Source organism: Mchenga conophoros, linkage group LG8 (assembly GCF_057382185.1).
Source record: "Mchenga conophoros isolate Kocher_MC1m ecotype Shallow Benthic linkage group LG8, M_conophoros_male_GT1.1, whole genome shotgun sequence".
Classification (NCBI taxonomy): Eukaryota; Metazoa; Chordata; class Actinopteri; order Cichliformes; family Cichlidae; genus Mchenga; species Mchenga conophoros.
In genome coordinates, this window is record NC_140533.1 from 10,109,651 (window position 1) to 10,132,283 (window position 22,633).

At 40.9% G+C, this 22,633-nt stretch overlaps 1 protein-coding gene across 1 annotated transcript in view; it reads left to right on the plus strand.

Moving 5' to 3' along the window:
• The window catches only part of cpped1 (calcineurin-like phosphoesterase domain containing 1), a 53,517-nt gene that overhangs the window by 12,690 nt on the left and 18,194 nt on the right, over positions 1-22,633 (plus strand). The window contains exons 3-5 of the mRNA XM_085283946.1: positions 11,142-11,314; positions 12,108-12,239; positions 12,358-12,490. Coding sequence (XP_085140072.1) covers positions 11,142-11,314; positions 12,108-12,239; positions 12,358-12,490 — 438 coding nt within the window. The remainder of the gene's footprint in view (positions 1-11,141; positions 11,315-12,107; positions 12,240-12,357; positions 12,491-22,633) is intronic.

Here is a 22,633-nt window from a genome sequence, read left to right on the forward strand (position 1 = left end):
TCTGATGTTTGACTGGTGTTACTGTACGAAACAGGCAGATCTGACTCTACTTACACTTCTCCCACTGTGGGTTTTAACTTATGATATGAGGGAAGCCTCGACATCCCCGATAAGTCCCTTTAACCCAGTATGAAATACATCAGTCACAATGGTAAAACAGTTATGCTTTTTCTGTTAATCATGGTCACAAAGAGTGCAGGGCTCACCTGACCTGAAAAATCAGCACATGTATGCGTCTCTGCTAATATTAAAGTGGCAACTGCCAAGCATATAACAGACATGTTTTTTTCAAATTCAGACTCATTTCCCATGTGTGGTTATTAGTTATGTGTGAGTGAACATGTATATCATAGTTTGTCTTGAGTTTTAAACCCACCCCATGCTGCACCTTACATCTGTGTCCACTGCTCTAGATGTTTTCAAGAGAAACAGAGTTTTGTGATATTTATGCAAATGTTGAATGTAAACGCATATATATTGAGATAACCCTGCTCTAATTCATTTATTCCACGAAGAACATCAGCTTTGGGACTGTTCAGCCTCAGAATAGTTTTCACTGAGGTAGGTTTGAGCATTAGCTTTCTTCTGTTTCCCAGCCAGAGTCTGTAAACAACGTATTCCCATTTGACAGTAGCTGATATTTATCTATGAAAAGCAGAAGGTTTCTGTCTGCTCTCACGATGCTGATGCTGATTAGGATTTCGGCTATCGATCAGACCAGACAGGCTTTAAATTCTCGCCCAATTTAAAGGAATCCGTGCGAGAAAGATGCCGCTGTGTTGCGGTGCTACGACTCTTGCAGCTTGAAGGCAAAAGAAAAGAAAGAAAGTTAGTTCTGCCCATGAAGTCTAGTTTGAACACATCAGACCCCCCTGTGACAGCATGCAGTATTTATCTATAAAAAACACCTGGGTGCCTTCAAGCTATTTGCAGGAAGAGAAGATTTTTCTTTCACTTTTTTTTTATTTTTATTTTTTTAGTTGAATTATTCAGTAGAAGTCTGCTAGCTGCAAATGAAGGTTTGTTAGGCTATAAACAGTATATGTGAATGGGCTGCACTTGATTCTGTCTCTGTCCTATTCTCTGAGGTAAAGATTGTAGCTATCTTGTAAGCAGCACAGCAAACCTGTGAGTGTGTGTGTGTGTGTGTGTGTGTTTGCCACAGTGGCAGCTGGTTCCCCCCAATCCTGTCACCTGATGCTTTCTGAATCGCAACTGAATTTGAAAAAAGCTGGTTACATTAGAAATGCCTGAATGTGGAAACGCCACAATCACTGTGTTGCCCACCTTGTCTGATACCGAGACACCAGGTTTGACTTGTCCTGCGTCCAGTCCTCCCCTCTGCTTGTCTGTTTCAGTAGAACGTAGGATGATTTACACCACATAACCTTTAAATAGAAAACAAATTATTATACTCTTAAGGTAAAGACATCAAATTTACACTTTAGCTGAAGACGATGGCTCTGTGTTCTTGATTTTCTGAGTGTGCAGTCTGACTTTACAACAGGTTATGAGGAACGGGCTGACAGAGCCCACTGCAGGTTTAATGCTTGATGCAAAAAAGCGCCGCAAGCCGTTAAGCAATGCAGACTACCTTTGCATGAAAATTAGGGGTCTAAAGTGTGGCGCCTACCTGCCTGGCTGGCCTCCAGGAAGGGAAATCAGCAAGCAAACCTGTCTCCCTCCATCTCTGCATGTTCTTGCTCTTTCTCTCTCTGGGCTCTGGTGACATGTTTGATTGGATCGTGATGAAAGTTTTATTCTGCCTAATCCTGGAGACCATGTAAGATATTAAAGCCAATAAAAATATTTATATGTGGAGCAGTATGCCATTAGTAAAATGTCCTTCTGCTCCCCATTTTCTAAAATTTGACTCGAAGCAAACTATTCATATTCAGCAGAGATGTGGTTTGGCTTAGTCACAGAGGTACTCCCCCCCCCCCCCCCCCCCCCCCGTCTTTTTTTTTCTTTTTTCTTTTTCTGGGTCGTAATGACCACCAATTTTAGCTGCACAGCCACAGTCATGAACCCTCCCGGAGCTGTCTCCCACTATCATCTAGCTGAGTCTGGCTGTAGGCATCCAAGTCTCCTTATTATCCCCATGACTGCACCATTTAAACCAAAAACATGTCCACATCAGTTTACCCCCCCCCCCGACACACACACACACACTTGTCTCCATGTTCCTGCCATCTCCCCTTATGATCAGTCGCATTTGGAGGTCAAAGCGCGATCTACTTCGCATGTCGTCGTACAGTAAATAGTGTAAGCATCAGGTTTAAACCTAAAGACCTCAGGGACCTTTAAACGCCGCGGCGTCAGCTGCTGTTACTGTCAGCACCAGCAGAGCAGGTTGTGCGTGCCATCCTCATTACTCGCCACGTCTGTCACTCGGCTGGCAACTGGGCCGCCGCATTGGTAGGAAGGAGGGAAATAGGTATTATAACCGAAGCTGCTCCTTCCGTCTCTCGGCTGACATTTCCCCTTAAACTGTTTATTTACAATACAGAATGAATGTGTGGCGGCCAGGGGAAGCTGGCTGTCAACCGGCATTGTCAACACCGCTGCCTGTCGGCGACAGGAAATTGGCAACTGTATTTCTGCTCCTACAGATTTCATCTCTCTTCGCCGTTGCTCCTCACAGTGTCTTTTTCTTTTCGGTCTCTTTCCTCTATTATCTGTCTGCTCTCTTTAGTAAACCGCTGCGGTAACATGCCTCATACCCTATTTTGACAACCTTCATTTGCAAGTCTGACACTTACGCAAACATGCTGATTAATTCTTGCCTCTGATGAATCTGTGTGAAGCATCTATGTGAATTAACTGTGTGTTGAGGGTGTAAAGGTCCTGTCTTGTAATTGTTAGGGAAGAAATGTATGTGTGTGGGTGTAAGTGTCAGTTTCAGGTTTAAATTTATACTGTAGGAAAACTGCGGGCTAAGTGGTGATGTCTTGGTATAACAAATGATCTTCCTTATCAAAGACTTGGGCAGACTGATGGATTTGTTTGCGTCTCATCGCAGTGGTCCACAAGGAGCGACCCATTCCCCAAAACGAAAAGTTGTAGAAAGTGTCTCATCTAACTTCATCATGTCATCCAGACCTTTACTGATAGCACGTTCCTTGATTCTAATTCCCTGTCTCCTCTCCTCCACAATCCCAACTAAACCCCCAAGAGATGCTTTCTCTTCTCAAGGACTTCCTTCAATCTCACCTAATTTTCTGTCTGCCATTGCCGCCTCTCCCTCGCTTAATTTCACTTTCCCGTGTCTTTCTCTCACTTACTTTCAAAGCTGACAAATGAAGAGGATAAAGAGTAGGAGGGGGTGGGGCAGCAAAGGGAGGTGATGGGGGTGGGGGAGCCAGATATAGAGCTGATTAGATTAGAGAAACATGCTGGACTTGACACTCTCCTAATGAGCACTACAAAGGATTCAAGCTGTGTCTCTGGGGGTTCTTGAAGGATGTTACGCATAATACAGCAGGGAGAAATGTTTAAGTACGCATGTACACGCCTGTGTGCAAAACTCTGAAAGGTGAAGGAGAGGTTGCCTTGGGACTTCCCTGTCCCCTCTCTGTATTTGTGGAAACTAAAGGTGTACTAACTGTAGGGCTGCTCAATTAATCGAATTTTAATCACGATTACGATCTGGGCTTTCAACGATCATTAAAAATGACTGAGCCGATTATTAGCCCCTCCCTCATTTATCCGCGACACCTTAAAGGCCGGTCCGTGAAAATATTGTCGGGCATAAACCGGTCCGTGGCGCAAAAAAGGTTGGAGACCGCTGATTAAGAGGACCCGAGGGAAGCTCGGAAAGCTAAGCAGAAGTTATTTGGAGAGGAGAGTGACTGCTGTTGGTTGAAAAGAGAGGTGTAAAAAAAAAAAAAAAACTTCAGTGGTGTTGCACACTATTTTATATTATTTTTTAAAGTCATTGTTAACCCTTTAAATCCGGTCAGAGCTGCATGCTCCGTTTTGTGTAACTATTTTTAAATCCCTGTAGAACCTGAACCGCGTAAGCTAGCGCAATAATTTGTTTTGCATATGAACCCGGAGGAGTTGTACTTACATCTGATGCCATCAGCTTGTCCTCGGTCACGGTTTCCTTCCACATAAAGCTTTGCAAAAATTGCATAAAAAGCGCTTGCAGGAACAAAAACATAATATTCCAGAAACACGCTTTGCCGTTCCTATCAGCTGTTCGTAACACTTCCCACAGTGAAACAGACGTCAGCGCGAACTGTATGTCCGCCATTTCCTGGCCGAAACCGGAAGTGACGTCATTTTCGCGGAAATGTAGTTTTTTACTTGTAGGCCTTAAAAACCTCTACTGGTCATGTTTGACTTTTCTGAATAGTTTCTGGGATGCTTGCACTGCTGGAAATAGTTTATTTTGATGCACATGCTGTTTTCTTTGCAAATTTGCATCATAGGATTGTTTTTTTTTTGTTTTTCCTGCAGTATATAAAAAATTGGTGTATCTCCAAAATAAAACTATGAAGACACTCAAAATAAATTTCCTGTTGTTGTAAACTATTTTTTGCAACTTTTTTGTATTTAAAGTTTTGAGGGATAAACCTCTTAAATTTCTCCAAGTAGAAATATATGTAAAAAAAAAAAAAAAAAAAAAACGATTTTCAATTTTTTTTGTAATTTATTGCACTTTTTTGCAATTAATGTAGTTACTATGGACTTAATGCATACATATTATTAAAATATGGGCTATAACAGTTATTTAGCAACTTGAAATGCTCCCACAAATGGCACTACAACATGTAAAAAAATAATATAAGCTCTGGCGGACTTGGTTCTATAGTAGGTCTTAAAGGGTTAAATAAATATCGTCAAATAATCGCGATCTCAATTTCAGTGAAAATAATCGTGATTATCATTTTTGCCATAATCGAGCAGCCCTAACTAACTGCAGTTTTCTTGGGTGACTTAATTGTTAGTTTATTCTGTTTTGTGGTAAAAGTCTGACCTCACAGTGGATCAAGTGGAATCTGGCTGATTTCAATCACCAGTTGATTGACTCCAAAGAATTAAAAAAACAGGGTTTTGGTGCCTTATCCGAGTCCAAATTATGGTAGCAGTGTGATTAAATATAGTAGTCTAGACATTCTTTCCGTGAGCCAATCCTCTGGGCCTGAAGGTCGGAACAGCAAACACTTTTGTGTTTTTGCATTGGCTGCTGCGTTTCAGGCATAACGTTGTCTTAATCAGATCTGGGACTGCTTTTTGGGTGACAGAGAGCTCCACTCAGTCCCTAATACTATCTTATAACTTTTAGGCCTGCTGCCCTTTCAAAGAAATTCATTTCAGACACGTCCATCAGTGATCCCACCTGTTGAGTTCAGTTGCAAGCTTTACACATCTTCATCTTTTTTGGTAAGGCAGCATTAGGTAAGGTCACTAGTACTGATGAGTCTGCGCTTTTGGAAGAACAAACTAATCACATTAATTGTAATGCACAGAGAAAACGTGAAGAGACAATGTTACCTTTAACCAGTGCAGGCTTAAAAATGATTGAAACTGTAGAAAATTAATTCTTGAGGTTATCTTTAGCAAAGAAATCGCAGCATGTTTCAGATGATAGTTCACAAGTTTTGGAGTTTAAAGTGTTTTTCTGTGAATTTTTTCTCAGCCATAATTAATGGTAAAAATACTCACTGTGGCTGCTTCTCAAAAAACCTTTACTTGTGTTCATGGAGTCCGGCTTCATGGTTCTGGACTGCAGCTATTTGTCCTGCTTATGAAGCTGTTCTCCACCCGTGTTGCAGCTTGAAGCAGATCTATTATCACAAGCAGCAGTCCATGCCTGCTTAGTTAGAGTCCCATCCATGATGCTTTCAATGGTGGAACGAGAGATGCTCTGGAGAGGCAGCTGAATGTTAGCTTGGTTACCAGCAGCTAAACTTTCAAAATACCCTCACAACCACTTTATTGGGAACACCTGTAAATGCAAATATCTAATTAGCTAATGACATGGAAACAACTCGATGCATTTAGGCATGTAGACACAATAAGGTCATGATTTACTTTATGACCACAGTGTACCCATCTTCTGATGGTTGTTTCCAGCAGGGTAATATTCCATGTCACAAAGCTTAGTTTTTCTTAAACTAGTCACTTTAACATGGCATTGTAAACGGATGGCCTTCACAGTCACCAAATCTCAGTCCAATAAATGACCTTTGGGATGTAATTTGTGGCTGCGCAACCAACAAATCTGCAGCAACCTTGTTGAATCTATGCCACGAAGCATTAAGGCTTTCCTTACTGGTCCAATCCAGTACTAACAAAGTGTACCTAATAAATCAGCCTGTGAGTGTAAATTTAAGGGGGCTGTCGACTAGTATTAGTACAGTATAGTTTGTACAGGGCAGATGTATCAGTTGCCAATATGTACTTGGGCAACTGTACTAAACACTATTTACCTCATTTTGCGTTTGTGAGATTGTCTGAAGTATTTAATATAACATCTTCACTAAGATCTTGCCAAACACCAGTGCCACATCAGCACAAGCACAACATGTCGATGCATGCTTGAGTTAGTCACAAATATAGAGGCCACAAAATACAGTTGTTCAAGTGTAGAAAATGTATACAACAGCAAGACCCCAGGCACTGAGGACTCAGTGCAGCTTCGACAGCCAGTCTTTAAAGGAAATTGAGAGAAGTGCTTACAGTGTTGGACAGGCTCAATGAGAACCTGCCAAAGTCTCCTGTCAGGTTTTAAGAATCAGTGTTGCAATCTCATTAAGTGAACAAGGCCTTTCAGTTAGAGCCCCACGGGGAGTGGAGAGCAGCATTGTGTTTTTATTTGCGTATACCCTACATGTGCTGCATATTGCAGGGAGGAAAGTAGGGCAAGACAGTGCTGGCGTTAAAAATGTTTGTATGAAATGGAATTTCTCGCTATTTCTTATATATGAAAAATCCTTATCATTTATTTCATTTAGTGATGCACAACACATCTGCTTTAACCACTTCTTTCATATTTTATGCGTCCATTTGGGCAAATTACATATAGTGCTATTAAAAGGGAAGTGAAGAAGAACGTAATGCACGGCTAATGTAACCAGATAATTCTAAATTAAGATTTACACTAAATAACCGAGAGAGAGATTGTGGTCTATTGAAGGACACAGTGGTTGTTCCTGTTTGCTGTTACAGACAGAAAAAACCATCTGTGACTTAAAAATAATTTCCTTTCAAGTGCAGCAACACATCTTCATCCAAACGAGCTGCAGTTGTTTCACTGGGCCTCTTATCTTACTGCAGTCACTCACACAACACATCACTGTTAGCTGGAGCAAGATATCTTAAATGCAGATGGGGCTTGGATGAGGATTGGTTCGAGCTGTGTCACAGAGATTGTTGATTCATGCTTGTACTATGTCAACAGATGGCTGTAATTGAGGGCAGGCAGGTGGTGGTGAGAGGAAGCAGAAGGCAGCACAGCGTCCCTGCCACTGTGTGTCGCAACCAGTGCTATTTATTCACATTTATTTATCAGGAGAAACGTAAGTGTGGCTAGATGCTGTTGTTGAGCCCAAAATCCAGTACATTTGATAAGTGTGAACGTTGCATAGGGTAGTCGAGCACAGCGTGACAGTCAATCTCAAAGGGCAGAAGACGTCAACATTTTTCGACTATTGTTGTCGTTCTCTCCGGTCTCACAGAGACACTGGATGTTTTACAACATATTTGGAAAAAGCCTCCATTTCTGCACCACCTCATAAATCTGTGCGTTTTTCCGATTTCGACTCTCGCATCTGCTACCGTGCATGACAGATGAGGTTTCCAGACAGACGCGAGTGTCGAATAAATCCAAAACAGCGGTGGAAACTTGAAGTAGTACTCAATTATAAAGTTAGCTGTACAAACTTTATCAGTTGTTTTACATTTTCAAGCCTGTTCAAGTGCTCGATAGAACCTCAGTCCCAGAAATGTTGGGACACTGCGCAAGATGTAAATAACAACAGAATGGAATGATTTGCAAATCTCACAAACGCAGATTTTATTCACAGTGGAACATAGAAAACATGTCAAATGGTTAAACTGAGTCATTTTACTGCTTCATGAAAAATATCAATAATAGCAAGTCGTCTGAAAAACATTGGGACAGGAGCAATAAAAGACTGGAAAAGTAAGTGCTGCTAAAAAGGAACAGCTGGAGGAACATTTTACAGTTAATTGGTTTAACTGTTAACATGTCAGTATATGATCGAGTATAAAAAAAGAGCATCTCAGAGATTTTCTGAAGTAAACATGGGCAGAGGTTCACCACTTTGGAGAAAAACTGAATCTACAAATGAAGGAAATCTCTCATCATCAACAGAGCATAATGTCCTCAAATGATTCTGAAAATCTGGAGAAATCTCTGTGCATAATTGACAGGGTCGAAAATCAGAAGTGTATTCCCGTGATCTTGTGCGCAGGCTCAGTCAGTGAGCAGTTTCCTGCAACATCAACAAATGCAGGTTAAGGCTGTATCATACAAAGAAGAAGCTTTATGTGAAAATGATCCAGAAACACTGCTGTCTTGACTAGATCCAAACTCATTTAAAATGGACCGAGGCAAAGCGGATAACTGGAAAGCATGGACACCGCGTCTTCTGGTCTAAGAGGAGAGAGACTAGCTGACTTGCTATTAGCATTCAGATAAAAAGCTTGCATCTCTGACGGTAAAACCTGTTCTGTAAATTTACACCTTTTATCTTCTACAATTTAACCCCAAAAAGACATGCTGACAGATTTCTTTCATTTATTACAGCAGCATTTCTTTGTCACGTAGCAAAACTGAGACTTGCTGTTGAAATTGCACTTTTTCTTATATTAGGATATGTCAGGGATTAAATATGTAGTTGCATTGGATGTGTTGTGAATAATCTATTGTGAATGACATTGTTTTTATTTACATTTTGTAAAGCGTCCTAACTGTTTTTTGGCATTTGTAATCGAAGATAAGAGTATGCAACATCAACACACACACACAGAGGAAAGATCAATTGTATCTAATGTGGAATCTCCCTTGATTACCTATTATGTATTCACATTTAGGCGATGTCAAGCATAAACATGTTTTGCTATTCCACTGAGCAAATCCACTGGAGCAGCTGACAAGGTCAGGTACCTTCCTAAGGGGCATATTCATGGTGCTAAAATATACAGTAGACTGATTCTCATTCGCCAATCCTAAAGAAAATGACCTCATGCAAATTAAAACTTGTAAATAAACGAAGAAAATCAGGTACTGTAATCTGTCTGTAGCAGCAAAGTTGCAGAGAGTGCTATCAGCTGGAACAGTTGCCTAACAATCTTTGCGCCCCCGGTTTTTCATCTAAACTTCATTAGTGAGACGGCCTTTGTTTGTATGTAATTGTGGCAGCGGTCAAATATTGTGAAATAATTAATCCGCTTTGTTGTGGCTTCAGCTGTCATTTCCTTTCATCAGGATTATACTTGAAAATATCAGGTCAACAGGGAACGAAAAAAGCAAGTTTGAGTTTGTGCTGGCATCAGAGAAAAACCACTTATCTACTTATTGATAATTTGTAAGGCAGTTTTATTCATGCAGAACTAAATTATTTTGATGTCATTTGTGTTTCGCACAAATTAAATTTTTTGCTTGTTTTCGTGATAGTTGTGGAATATCTTATAGGATGGCAATTAAATTCTATCTTGGAGCAAAACTAACAACTCATTTGTTTTGGTGAGTAACATTGAATAAAAATCTAGCATACTTACAAGGAAGCTCAGTGGGCTACAGTTGAATTTGGACTCATTTTAGCATTAAATTCCAAATAAATGTCAAACTCTCCACCTGCACTCATCCACAGCGACATGGTGTTGCTGTTCAATAGTTCAGAAGTAATTTGACTACACGGTCAATAGTACCATGTCCGCAAAAAGAAAAGAAAACTGAAAGTATTACTAGTGGTACTATAATGATGTTATGAAAGTGGGCCCAACCAAAAGGACTATTCACTCCATGATCATGAACAACAAGTATATCAGATATTTTACGTTTGGAAGCTTTACCTGCAGAGGAGTACCAAGTGACAGCTCCAGGATGCATGGTGGTCCAGTGGCAGTACTGTTGCCTCACAGCGTATGGTCCAAACTCTGGCTGGCACCTTTCTGAATACCTCCTCAAACAGTCTGAAAATATTAATGTTTGGTTAATTAGCTCTAAATTAGCCGTAGTTGAGGGTAGATAACGTGCTTTTGTTGCGTAGATTAAGTCGATATGTGACTTGCAGTCTACAAAGCACCTTAAGTGGTCAGTAAGATTGGAAGAGCGTTGTATAAACGTCAGTCCATGTTTTCCCTTTTAATGTTTCTTAAACTCTACACTTTCTCCCACTGTCACGAATAAGATGTTCTTTGGGGAAAGGCTCTTATGTAATGAGCCCTATCTAAATATCCGAGGAAAGATTTGCTCCAAAACTAGGCCAGTAAAATAATTACTCAGATGAATAAAAATGAAAAGAAATATGAGAGGGAAGAGAGAGAGAGGACCGGGGATAACACAAGAGCAGGGGCTGATGGGTTTGTTTGATATAAATTCAAAGTTATAAATAGATTTGAGAGTCACCCATTCTCTGCCCTTTATACACTCTGGGATTGAATTAATTTGGCTCAGAACATTACCCATTTTTGGATGTTTACCCTTTTTGTGAACTCCAGGCTTATAGCACTTTTAAAATTTTTGGGGGGGAGGTGTATTTAAAGCAAATAGCCTCGTATGTCTTCACAAACCTGAATCTGGAAAGCGGTCTACACAGCTGTTGCCTGCAACATGTGGACCGAGAGGATACCGCCAGAGCACCACTAATCATGTCAGTAACCATGGTGATATGAAGTCGAGCTGTACTGAGCATTCATCATCCTTTGAGCGCTCTCATCATCATCCATATAATCTCTCTCTCACTCTCACGTTGTCCTCATTCACACTTTTAGGCTGTCTTTGGCTCATTTCCACCCGCATACAGTAGAATGCTTTTCTTAATCAAACATCTGTTTTTTTAGGTCCAGGTCGTAAATTGTTTGGTTTTATGTTACCTTTAATCATATGTGTGACAGTAACACATGCCATGTTGACAATAGGTTTTCTGTTATTCTTCCTTTAGGTACACCCTTTAGAGAAGGTCAGGAGAAAGATCTGAAGGCAGCCTTGAAGGGGACCGATCCCTCCATTCCTCTGGTGTTTGTCAGTGGAAACCATGACCTGGGTAACACCCCCACTCCCAGCACAGTGGAGCAGTATTGCAGGGAGTGGGGGGATGACTATTTCAGCTTCTGGGTAAGCAGACACAAACCATAATTAGTAGTAGCAGCCTGTAGCAGTGGTTGTTGGATGAATGGAATATTATAATGACGGGTACCTGCGAACACCATCTCTGCTCTCACAGGATTAAGAATAGCAAAGGACCAAAAACCCTGCACCTGTTTTGGTGTGTGACATTAAATATGTTTTGGTTCTATTTTCCTCAGCATGTATAGCTAATGTCATTTAGACTACTTTTGTGCATTAGACTTCCCTGTACTTTGATATTGCAGTTAAAAAATATATGTATATCACGGTGTGGTCCAGTTTTTATGGTGGCCATTTAGACCTCTTTTACCAGAAGTTGCACAAGGGAGCTTTGTGACGATGCATATTTCAGTTATAGCAACTGTTTCTTGGTAACATAACAAACTTTGATGTGGTGCCATGGGCACACAGTTGGTAAACATAAAAGCATTACTAATTAGGATTGCAAAGTTTTTTTAGAGTCTTATTAACATAAGACCAGAATGCATAGTATATGGACAGTATATGGTTCCTTAAAGGCCTTGCAATTTGGGACATGGCTAATGAGTTTTATACATGTAGTTTAAAATGCATGCCAGAGGTATTTTGCTAAAATTCTGCATGGTTGGAGTGTTTTTGCCACTGCGCATTCACCAACATTTTTATTGTCAGCAGTTAGGTTTGGATAATCTATAGGAATATAATATTAAATTGGGTGTAGGGACGGCAGATGAAATGGGAAATGATTCAAGTTGTTGTTTTCCTCTCTTGTTTTCTTTTTCTCACACTTTTGCCGTCTCAGGTGGGCGGAGTTCTCTGCCTGGTTCTGAACTCCCAGCTGTTCTTCGACGCCTCGGCCTGCCCTGAGCTGAGGGAGGCTCAGGAGGCCTGGCTGGAGGCGCAGCTGAGCAGAGCATCCTCCTCCTCTTCTACGGTAGGATGGCATGACCCCAGCGTGATTGAGCCTTTTTAAGCCATGTGGGCACATCATTTGAATTTCTGTCTTTAGAGATCTTGTGATGTAATCAACGCTCACATCTGTCTCCATTTAGGAACCTAAACCCAAACACATCCTGATATTTCAGCACATTCCCCTGTACCTAAAGAGTCCTGATGAAGAGGATGACTACTTCAACCTGCAGAGGACAGTCAGGCAAAACCTGCTGGACAGGTTCAAGAAAGCAGGTAGGAGACCAGAATACAGAAAATTATGGGGGTTTTCTGATTTCCTCTGGTTAAAAATTGGCAGCCTAGTTCAGATTTGTGCATTTGGTTAGAATTAGAAGTCGCAGAATAGATAAATCAATTTTACTATCTTAAATGTCAAGCATCTCTGGCTTCCACAGCTCTGAAATAAGAGCATTATTATTTGTTCTTTTCTTTTCTTTTAGAATAATGGATTTAGGCCAATGTGAGTGGTCTTAAGTTTCTTGTCTTAATACGCCTTAGCTGCTATTCCTATTAAACCTGTTCATTTTAAGCATATCTCACTGAAGCACAGTTAAGATCCCAGCCCAGAGGATTAATATGTCATTATCCAGCAGCCTCAGGAAGAGCTGTTGGCACACACACACACACACACACACAATGCAGACATAATTGAATTAATTATTCCATTCACTTCCTATAAGGAGAATAAATCCTTAATCAATCCATTGTTGTAAGCTTATAAGAGAACGATACAAAAGTAGTGGGCAAAAAAGAAAAAAATAACCCTCCCTCAAGGACAACACGTCTTTAGGCAGAATCTCAGCGAAGGTGCGTCAGCCAGCTTTGCGCTGCTGACTGACAGCAGCCACCACTCAGTGCCGAGCTTTTCAATCATGCATCAAGGTGACAGACGGTGGATGGTTTTAATTTCATTATCCATCCATTATTTCTGCACATATTTAACCATGTTGGCCCGTCTTGGTCTGATGACCCTTCTCTCTCATAATTGATCTCTCCTCCAGGGCAACACTGCTTAAAATTTTAAAGGGCAGTCTCTACAAGCTTTTTCTTATCATGAGCAGGAGGGTATTGCTGTAGAATGAGCTGGTGCCCTTTTTCTTACCCGCACTCTTGTGCCCTGCTAGCAATTATAAACACGGGCCACATACAGAGCAAGCGCTCCATGAACTACGAGCACGTAGATTCATACTGACAACAGACGTGCAGACGTGCTGATTTTTAAATATATGGTATGATTTTCTCAGGCGCTTAAGTGCGATGTGTGATACTCCTTTATTACAGCAAGGCAAAGAATACTCAGTATCCATGTTTCCTCTGACTCTTATCTATACTCTTATCATGAGTATAAGCCTTTTTCCCTTCTTCAGATGAATGCGCTGTCTGAGAATTTTTCAGGTCAGGGGTGTCAAGGGGTATTTTCAGTAATCAGTCTGAAGTCAGATTGTTGTATAAGAAAGATGAACTATAGATATGTGTCTGATCTAAAAAAAAAACGAAAAAATCTGGTTTTCCAGATTGGAGAACAAGATGGCTGCTAGGGTGCAGACACACAGCTTGGCAGGTCCTGTGCGTTTGCCAAAAAACCATCTAAAAACCCCTGGATCTTGACATCAACTTGTCTTTTTGTTTTTATACATTTTTATCTTCTGTGGAGTTCGACATGTCCAAGAAAGCTGGATAATTATACCACTTTCCCAGCCAAATGGAGTCAACATCTTTTGTTCACAAGATTCTTGGATTGTGGTCATGCTAGACCACCCCCAGGTAAACATGAACAATCAAATATACCACGTCTGTCGCTGGAGATTCTGAAACTTCAAATTCAAACATCAGTGATTTGGACTGGCTACAACTAATTAGCCTAGTTAGCCTAGGCCTGCCTGGGCCTCCATTTCAGCTTCCTGGGCCTCCATTTCAGCTGCCTGGGCCTCCACCTCGGCTGCCTGGGCCTCCACCTCAGCTGCCTGGGCCTCCACTTCGGCTGCCTGGGCCTCCACTTCGGCTGCCTGGGCCTACATTTCAGCTGCCTGGGCCTACATTTCAGCTGCCTGGGCCTACATTTCAGCTGCCTGGGTTTTCACCTCAGCTGCTCGGGCCTCCACCTCGGCTGCCTGGGTTTCAATCTGGGCTGCCTGGGCCTCCAACTCAGCTGCCTGGGCCTCCAACTCAGCTGCCTGGGCCTCCACCTCAGCTGCCTGGGCCTACATTTCAGCTAGCTGGGTCTCCACCTCGGCTGCCTGGGTCTCCACCTCGGCTGCCTGGGTTTCCAACTCGGCTGCCTGGGTTTCAATCTCGGCTGCCTGAGCTTACACCTCAGCTGCCTGGGCCTCCACCTCAGCTGCCTGGGCCTCCACCTCAGCTGCTCGGGCCTCCACCTCAGCTGCTCGGGCCTCCACCTCAGCTGCTCGGGCCTCCACCTCAGCTGCCTGGGCCTCCACCTCAGCTGCCTGGGTTTCAATCTTGGCTGCCTGGGCCTACACCTCAGCTGCTCGGACCTCCACCTAGGCTTCCTGGGCCTCCACCTCGGCTGCCTTGGCCCCCAACGCGGCTGCCTGGGCCCCCATCTCGGCTGCCTGGGCCCCCACCTGCTGTACCCAAACTACAGTCTCCAGTAAAGGGTTTCTCATCATTAAATGCTCATAGCATTGTCAACAAAAGGACAAGAAATCCTGCTATTAAAATTTACAGAGGAACAAAGATCTGCAAGACATTTAATCAGGCTAAACTAATCTGGGACACTAAAAATAAACCAAAGGGGCTTCTATGTGGACACATTAACATTCGCAGTATGTTACCAAAGCATGAGCAACTGGAACATATTCTAAGCAATTCCAATATTTCTATTTTGGGTATCTCGTGGGGCGATCGTGGCTCAAGAGTTGGGAGTTCGCCTTGTAATCGGAAGGTTGCCGGTTCGAGCCCCGGCTTGGACAGTCTCGGTCGTTGTGTCCTTGGGCAAGACATGAGTTGTATAGTTTTAATGTTTTATTTGGGAACAGAATGGTGCGTATGTGTACGTTTGGTGATGGAGTTTTTATTATGAATGAATGATGAATTTTTATGAATTATTATGTCTATTTTTTATGCTTGAGGACAACAGATGGAAATTAGCCCTTGACTATAATCTGGTATGTTTACATTCATGTAATTTTTTTTTTTTTACATTTATGTTCATTAACATGCACTGTCCTAAATAAATAAATAAATAAATGTATGCATAACAATTAAGTCGATCTCTGCTCTGAACATATCTGTGAATGTGTTCTTTCTCCTGCTCACATGGAGAGATTTGATTTGATGTACTTAAGAAATATCCTTCATTTTGACATATTTATGAAGATTCTAAGTCATTCTGACTATAAGATAAGAAAACACATAGCCATGTTATTATTTCTATTAGTTCTTGATAGATGTGCTAAAAATATAAGTCCCAACATTGGAATCAGAGGATTTAGCAAAAAGCAACTCTTTCATAATAGAAATTAGACAGTTATTGATGAAGAACACACTTTTTTCCATTTTGCTCTCCTCTAATCTCTCTCACTTTAACGGTCTCCTTCCTCCAAGAAGTGACTGATGCTGTAATGTCTGTACTTAGAGTCTGCTGGAGTCTGTCCTGCAGGCATGCTTGTAAAAGAGACTGACTGTGATCACTGAGGCTCCATGTCAGTTTGTGATAGAGCTGCTACTGTGCATTTGTGTCATGGATACTGTAGTCATTAGGGTCACTACCAGGGCAGAAAATAACAGGCACTGGAAAGAGGACAGTGTCTAAGTGAGCTCCAATTGTTCAGATGGCAGAATTTTCAACATTATCCCAGCTAAACATCAACATTACTGTTGTGAGCATGTTAGAAAGCTAATGTTAGCATTTACTGCGCATAGCTGTGCCTATAATAGTCTTGTTTTATATTTGATTGATGACTGGCGACCTGTCCAGGGTGCATCCCGCCTCTCGCCCTATGACAGCTGGGATAGGCTCCAGCCCCACATGACCCCGATAAGGATAAGGGGAAGAGGATGGATGGATAGATTTATTATTTATTTTAACAAACTTTTAAATTGTTTGCTTAGTCTGGGTTCGGGTTGTGGAAGCAGCAGTCTAAGAGAGAAGCCAACACATCTCTCCTGGGCCACCTTCTCCAGCTCTTCTGGTGGGGACAGTGAGTTGTTCCCAAGCCACAGATGGATGGACGGAAAAGCAAAACAATGTAGTATTATAGTGGTCCCTCGTTTTTAAAATTATTATGTTTTAAGGCTGTAAAACCCCTCACAACACTTTATACACTTTTCTCAGACAGGCATGAAAATTTTCATTCTTGTTTAAACACTCAAACTTCAAACCTTTGTAGAAAAATAAGCCCAGTATTATAGAATGAAACCAAAGATCAAACCCTGTTTTAGGTCCAAAACATGCGACTAGAGCAGCTGCTAGAGAATTCAACATTAATGAATCACTGGTACGGAGGTGGAAGAAGCAAGAAGAATGAGTTGAGTAAAGTTTGACTTACCTGACTGTTTTGTTTCGCTTAATGCACCTTATGGTCCGAAAAATACAATAACTTCTACTTTCCTTTAGCATGTCCAGAATCCCAACTTTTTGTGTGCAATGGTTAGCATCTTCCTCCACCGTTTTGGGTGCTACCACGGGTCCTTTGACTGTGCAAAACATTTTGCCGACATTGTTGTGTTTGTTGGGGAGAAAACTTACAAGCATACAGTGCAGCACTTCAAAGTCACACTGCTAGCGATTGAAGATTTATGTAAATTTCACAAGCTGAACACATTCTGTACTGTACAGGAGACACAGCACGAGATTGATTGATTGACAATGGTCTACAGCCAATCGGGATGCAGAACACAATGCACTGTAAAAAAACAAAACAAAAGGCATGCAAAATTGCACACAAACAAAAAAAAATCTACGAAAGGTGAACCACGTTATAGCAAGCGACTAAAATATTATTAATAAAATATTTAGTAGCATAATAGTATTTAGTAGCATTTTGCGAACTTGATATTTCTGCCTCAAAATGAGTGAACTGTTGGAAATTTCCTGCAGGGCCAACAAATAATTAAACACCCCAGTGGAGCGAGTTCAAAATGGATATAAACGACTGTCAGATCATCACACTATATGATTAACACATACAAGGCAAGGCAAGGCAAGTTTATTTGTATAGCACAATTCAACAACAAGGTGATTCAAAGTGCTTTACAGAGACATTAGAAACAAGAACAAATAAAAAGCATGATTTAAAATTGATTAAAACAAGCAAATAACCTAACTAACTAATTAACAAACAAACAAACAAACAAAACAGTATATAAAATCAAAACAGATAAAATCAGAACAGTAGATAAAATCAGTAGTTAAATGTAAGTTTTGAAATTTAAGCTTAAAGTGTGGATTTGGTGCTTTATTCAAATGCAGCTGAGAACAGGTGAGTCTTCAACCTGGATTTAAATAAACTGAGTACATACAAAAGAAAAAAAGAGAGCTTGGGAAACTGTGTTACTACTCTTCCTGTCTGTTAGTTGACGGGCCATGTTTCCTCTCTTGTGTGATAAATTATGTCTCTTTTTGACGTAGATCTGCTATGATCAGTTTTTTCCCCCCTCTTTGTAGTGCGTTATTAACACATCTTACCCCTCCCCTTATGGTTTTTCCTTACTGCTACACTGTGTGATCTGAGGCTTCCAGATGTGCTTTGCACTCTGGTGATCATTACTGTCATAACAGTAAAGGGCAGCATCATTAACCTCAGGCACACACACACACAAAAAACACACTTCTCTCCCATGCCTCTCTCTCGCTCTCTCTGAGGAATTTATACTGAGGTACAGCTCAGCTTTGACACAGAAAGCAAGGACGCCATTTTTCTTCTGAAATTTTCATTAAGTGAGCAGTTGGAAATGATGAGTTTCTTGCTAGAGCCAGCACTCGCTAGCTCTAGCAAGAAACTAGCTCTGACTAGCTAGCTTTGCCTTGGAAGACAGGAAAGCAGCTGAAGTATTGCATGTTTTATTTAGAGCTGGAAAACTTTTAATGAGTGATGTTTGATTGTATTAGTAACACATAAACTTTGCTGGAAAACTTGGATATTCTTAGTTAAGGTTATTCTTCTTGGGTGCTTGTTTCCAAGTTCATCCATCCATCCATCCATTCGCTACCGCTTATCCTTTTCAGGGTCGCGGGGGGCGCCGGAGCCTATCCCAACACATAGGGACAGACAACCATTCACACTCAGATTCACTCGCACATTCACACCTAGTGGCAATTTGAATTATCCAATTAACCTATCCCCACAAGCTGCATGTCTTTGGACGGTGGGAGTTCCAAGTTCATATTTGAGCCAAATAGCAGTTTGGCAAGAATGAAGATGTTGACTTGGACAGCTTTTTCTCTCTCTCATTCTCCCTTCTTGTAATTCTGAACTACAGGCCTTGTAATAGGATCACTGGATGTTAGACAAAGGTCTCTTTGGCATCAGCTCACTCCTTAAAAGCACACATTGCTGTGTGTAACAGATTTCTCCGACCACTCCAAAGGCGTCTTTTTGTGGCGTCTGCTGGGTTCAGCACTTGTGATGTTGTTATTGCTGCCGCTGTGTTTTCTGCAGCCCCCAAACCACTCAGTAGCATATGATGGAAAGAGCGATTATAGTCCCCTGCAGACAAAGAATCTCATTTAATAGATTTTAGAGCTTTTTGTCGTCTTTCTCCCCGCTTCGTCATCTCACAGAACATGTGTGCTTGTGGTTGTTGAGCAACTATTTTTTATTTTCGGCACAGTTTGTGTGTCTGTGTATGTGTGTGATTTATGCATATAAATTAGTGTGCAGTGGTTTGTTTTTCTATGCGTGACATATTGTACATTAAGTATCTATACGTTATCTCAGCAGCACAGATGCACATGGGAAAGGTGCAGCACCAATTAGTCTTCTTCTGGCTCATCAGAGCGAGGAGTTCCACACTGGGAACTGTTAAGTGCGTTCCAGCTCGTATTAATGATACCCTGTCTCAGTGATGACGCCCTCTGGACTAGTATTGAGAAATTCCTGTTTTTAATTGCATAAGCAATTACTATGGTTTGTGATTTTTACAGTGATTTGGTTAATATTAAATCATGCATTTAAATGTGAGCTCACTCTCTCTATTTAATATGTTTGGAGTTTTGCAACATAGTCATTTCAAAAGTACAGATAAATTAAGTCTGGAGGTTTTTGTGGCTTTGGAGACTTTTCATTAAAATTATGAAACAAAACAAGTTGGACACACTGCTCTTATGTTTTTATCTTCTATTATGGCATACCTGGTTGAACACCTTTTCACTACGATTTAGTTTCAGTTCATTGGTAGTAATTGGGCAAAACCTTAAAACTATGAGGCAACTCCTTTAGACTTAAGCCATAAAGGTTTCTGGACTGGTCATTGACCATCTGACAACCACCGGTCACTAGGGACAAATGTTAACCAGCGATTGGTTGCAAACTGGTTGCTGGAAATTGCTGCCAGCCACTGTAAATTCGATTGCTAAACCCCTATCAATGTAGGCCTAGAGACTAGTCAGTGGACCTCTTGGTAATCACTGGTCAAAGAAGTTTGTATTCCAGCTGGGGAGTGGTTGCTGATCGCAAAAAGGTAAACGGTACTGTACATTTGCTTCGGTTGCTAGTAGGTTGCCACAGTTACGAGTAGTTTTCATCAAATATGCCAAGTTGACTGCAAACACTTGGCAGCTACTTGCCAAGCTATGGTAAAACTGTGAAAAATGCACAACAAATCGGAACTGGAGAACACTAACCTTCTGAGTTTAAATGTTTAGACCTAACACTCTCCATTTGCATGAGATGTTCATATTAGGGATATCTGCTCACACAGCCAAGATACCAAAAACAGTGAAATATCTTAGAGTAGTCTGGAGCCTCAGCTTTTGGCTAATAAGCATTACTTTGTGATCATTAGTATAAGTTTTATATGCACATCATGTTTAGGACAAGCAGGGGCCTAAATACTTAATACCTTAATATAACCTTACTGTTCATTTTGGACTAGTATCAGTATGTTCATTGATGTCTGCATATCTGTATATCTTTAAGTGTGGTCTGTGTATCTGTACACTATGTCAAAGTACCTCACTTTTGCTTCTTTTTCTTTCTTTTTTCCTTTTTTCCACAGTACATAAATCCAGCGCAGACAGAATTAGATACTGCAAGTAGAGAAAGAAAGACATGCAAAAATTGTAGGCTTTTACACTCATCGAGGATGTTGAATTTAGAGAAAACAGGTTTTACGCACACCCAGAAACTCCTCAGAGAAGATTGAATTCCCATCGCCGGGGTCTGTTGTCTACTTTTCAGCGGCAAGTGGAGTATCAAAATCCCAGCAGTGCTCTCAGCCTCGCCTCTCCTTATAGATGGAGTACTGTAATTAGATTTCTTTGATCTCCTTCTTCTCTCTCCTCCTGCAAGGTTTATATTCTACATTAAGGATGAGCTCACTTACACACTGGGATGGATGAATGTACAGACACACTTCTCTGCTGCCTTTGTTCACCTCCAAACCTGTTTACGTGTAGAGGGGGAAAAAAATAACCCAACAAAATTAAAATACAGAATTTCATTGGAATTCCCAGCATTACTAGCGGCTGAAGAGTTGTACAATAGGTAATTAGAAGCAAAGATAAGCAGTGTATTGCTCTGCATAGCCTCTCTGTCTTTCACAGTCTCTCTCTCTTGCTGTTGGTTGTCTTTATCAGCAAGGGTTTTACTCTGTTCAAAAGTGAAGACACATTTATCACCCACTGGGAATTTGATAAGAGGGCATGGTTAAGCCTTTAACCCCATTGTTTTAATCATGAGCCTGAGTAATGCTCTGCTTTTTCTGTTTCTTGCTCTCTTAGTCTGTCTTTGTCTCTTTTTCTAACGCATCCAAAGGTGGAAGTTGTTAAGGATGTAGCACTGGGATTTCAGAATGAATACCAGGGCTGCATAGGTCAAGATGTATCATTTCAGGTACTACTGCACTGAAACAGAATCCAGGAAAGGTAGTGCTAATAGCATAGTGAATGGTAGAACTACTAATAAAGGGCAGACTCTTTTGACTTGTCAGTGGACGCTTCAGCTAAAAATTGTGTTTAGCACTGATTATTTGTGCTGAGCTACCATAGGCTTTCATGTCACCCCAGTGCTGCTGCTCTGTGAAGCTGTGGGAAGTGAGTTCCCACTATTAAATTCCATTCTTTTGAATTCTTTTGGTGACAGAGAAAGACTGGACTCAGAGTGGTCAAGCTCATAAAATAATCTTTATTTTACATTTCCAGAAATGGAGGCCTGAACACACGAACACACACGCTCAGGTCTGAATTCTTGCCAGCTAAATCCGTATATATATTTCTGCACTGCGTCACACCGACACACAGATTACTTAGTTCCGCTTTTCTATACTTCCTGTTTCTGCACAAGACGTGCAGTCTACTCTGTGACTTTTGGCCTACATTCTAACTCACAAGGGCGTTTTCCTACACTGGGCTCTATAAAACAATATAAACAGAAAATAAGCATTAAGAATATATGTTTATTTCCCCCTTTTAGCTAATAAAATTAGTTAACCTAATTAACTGACTTCCTCAATAACTACTGTGAACTAAAAACAGATATAATTAGCTTTTTCTGGTAAAAGGTCCTAGATTATTTTTGTCAATCTTTGGAAACGGCCTCTATAGAGTTAACCCATTTCCTCTTTAAAACTTACTCCTGGTTTCTTCTCCCCCTTTAACGGGTAGAGCATATCCGGCCTGAACACTGTGTTTGGGCAATTTACATAACATAGAAATCCTGCAAACTATTACTAAAGTCCCTCTCATTACTCTTCATTACTTTTATACTCACATTATAACCTCTGTCTAACGAGCTTTTAATCTTCTATACAACCTAAACAACAAATTTTCTGAGAGGTTTCTCTGTGCTCTGTGCTTCTTTTGAGTTCCCCTTTCTGGTGGTTGGTTCCTGGATTCTCGCCAACCCCTCCGTGGTTTTGCTGTGGTTCTGGAATCAGGAGGACAGGAGAAAAAACACCTCTCTCTGCTACGCCTCAATAATCAAATATGTTCATCAATTGTTCTGTTAACTTTTCAAAGTGAGTTCAAAATATCATGTTCTGGGCTCTATCATTCATATATATATATATATATATATATATATATATATATATATATATATATATATATATATATATATATATATATACACACACAGATGCAAAAGTTACAGTTAATGACAATGGACGGTTGAACAAATAACGGCTGGCTGCGTCCACTGTTGGTAGCTGATTTTTTTTTTTCAAGTTTGGGTTTTATTTTATTAAGTTATTGCT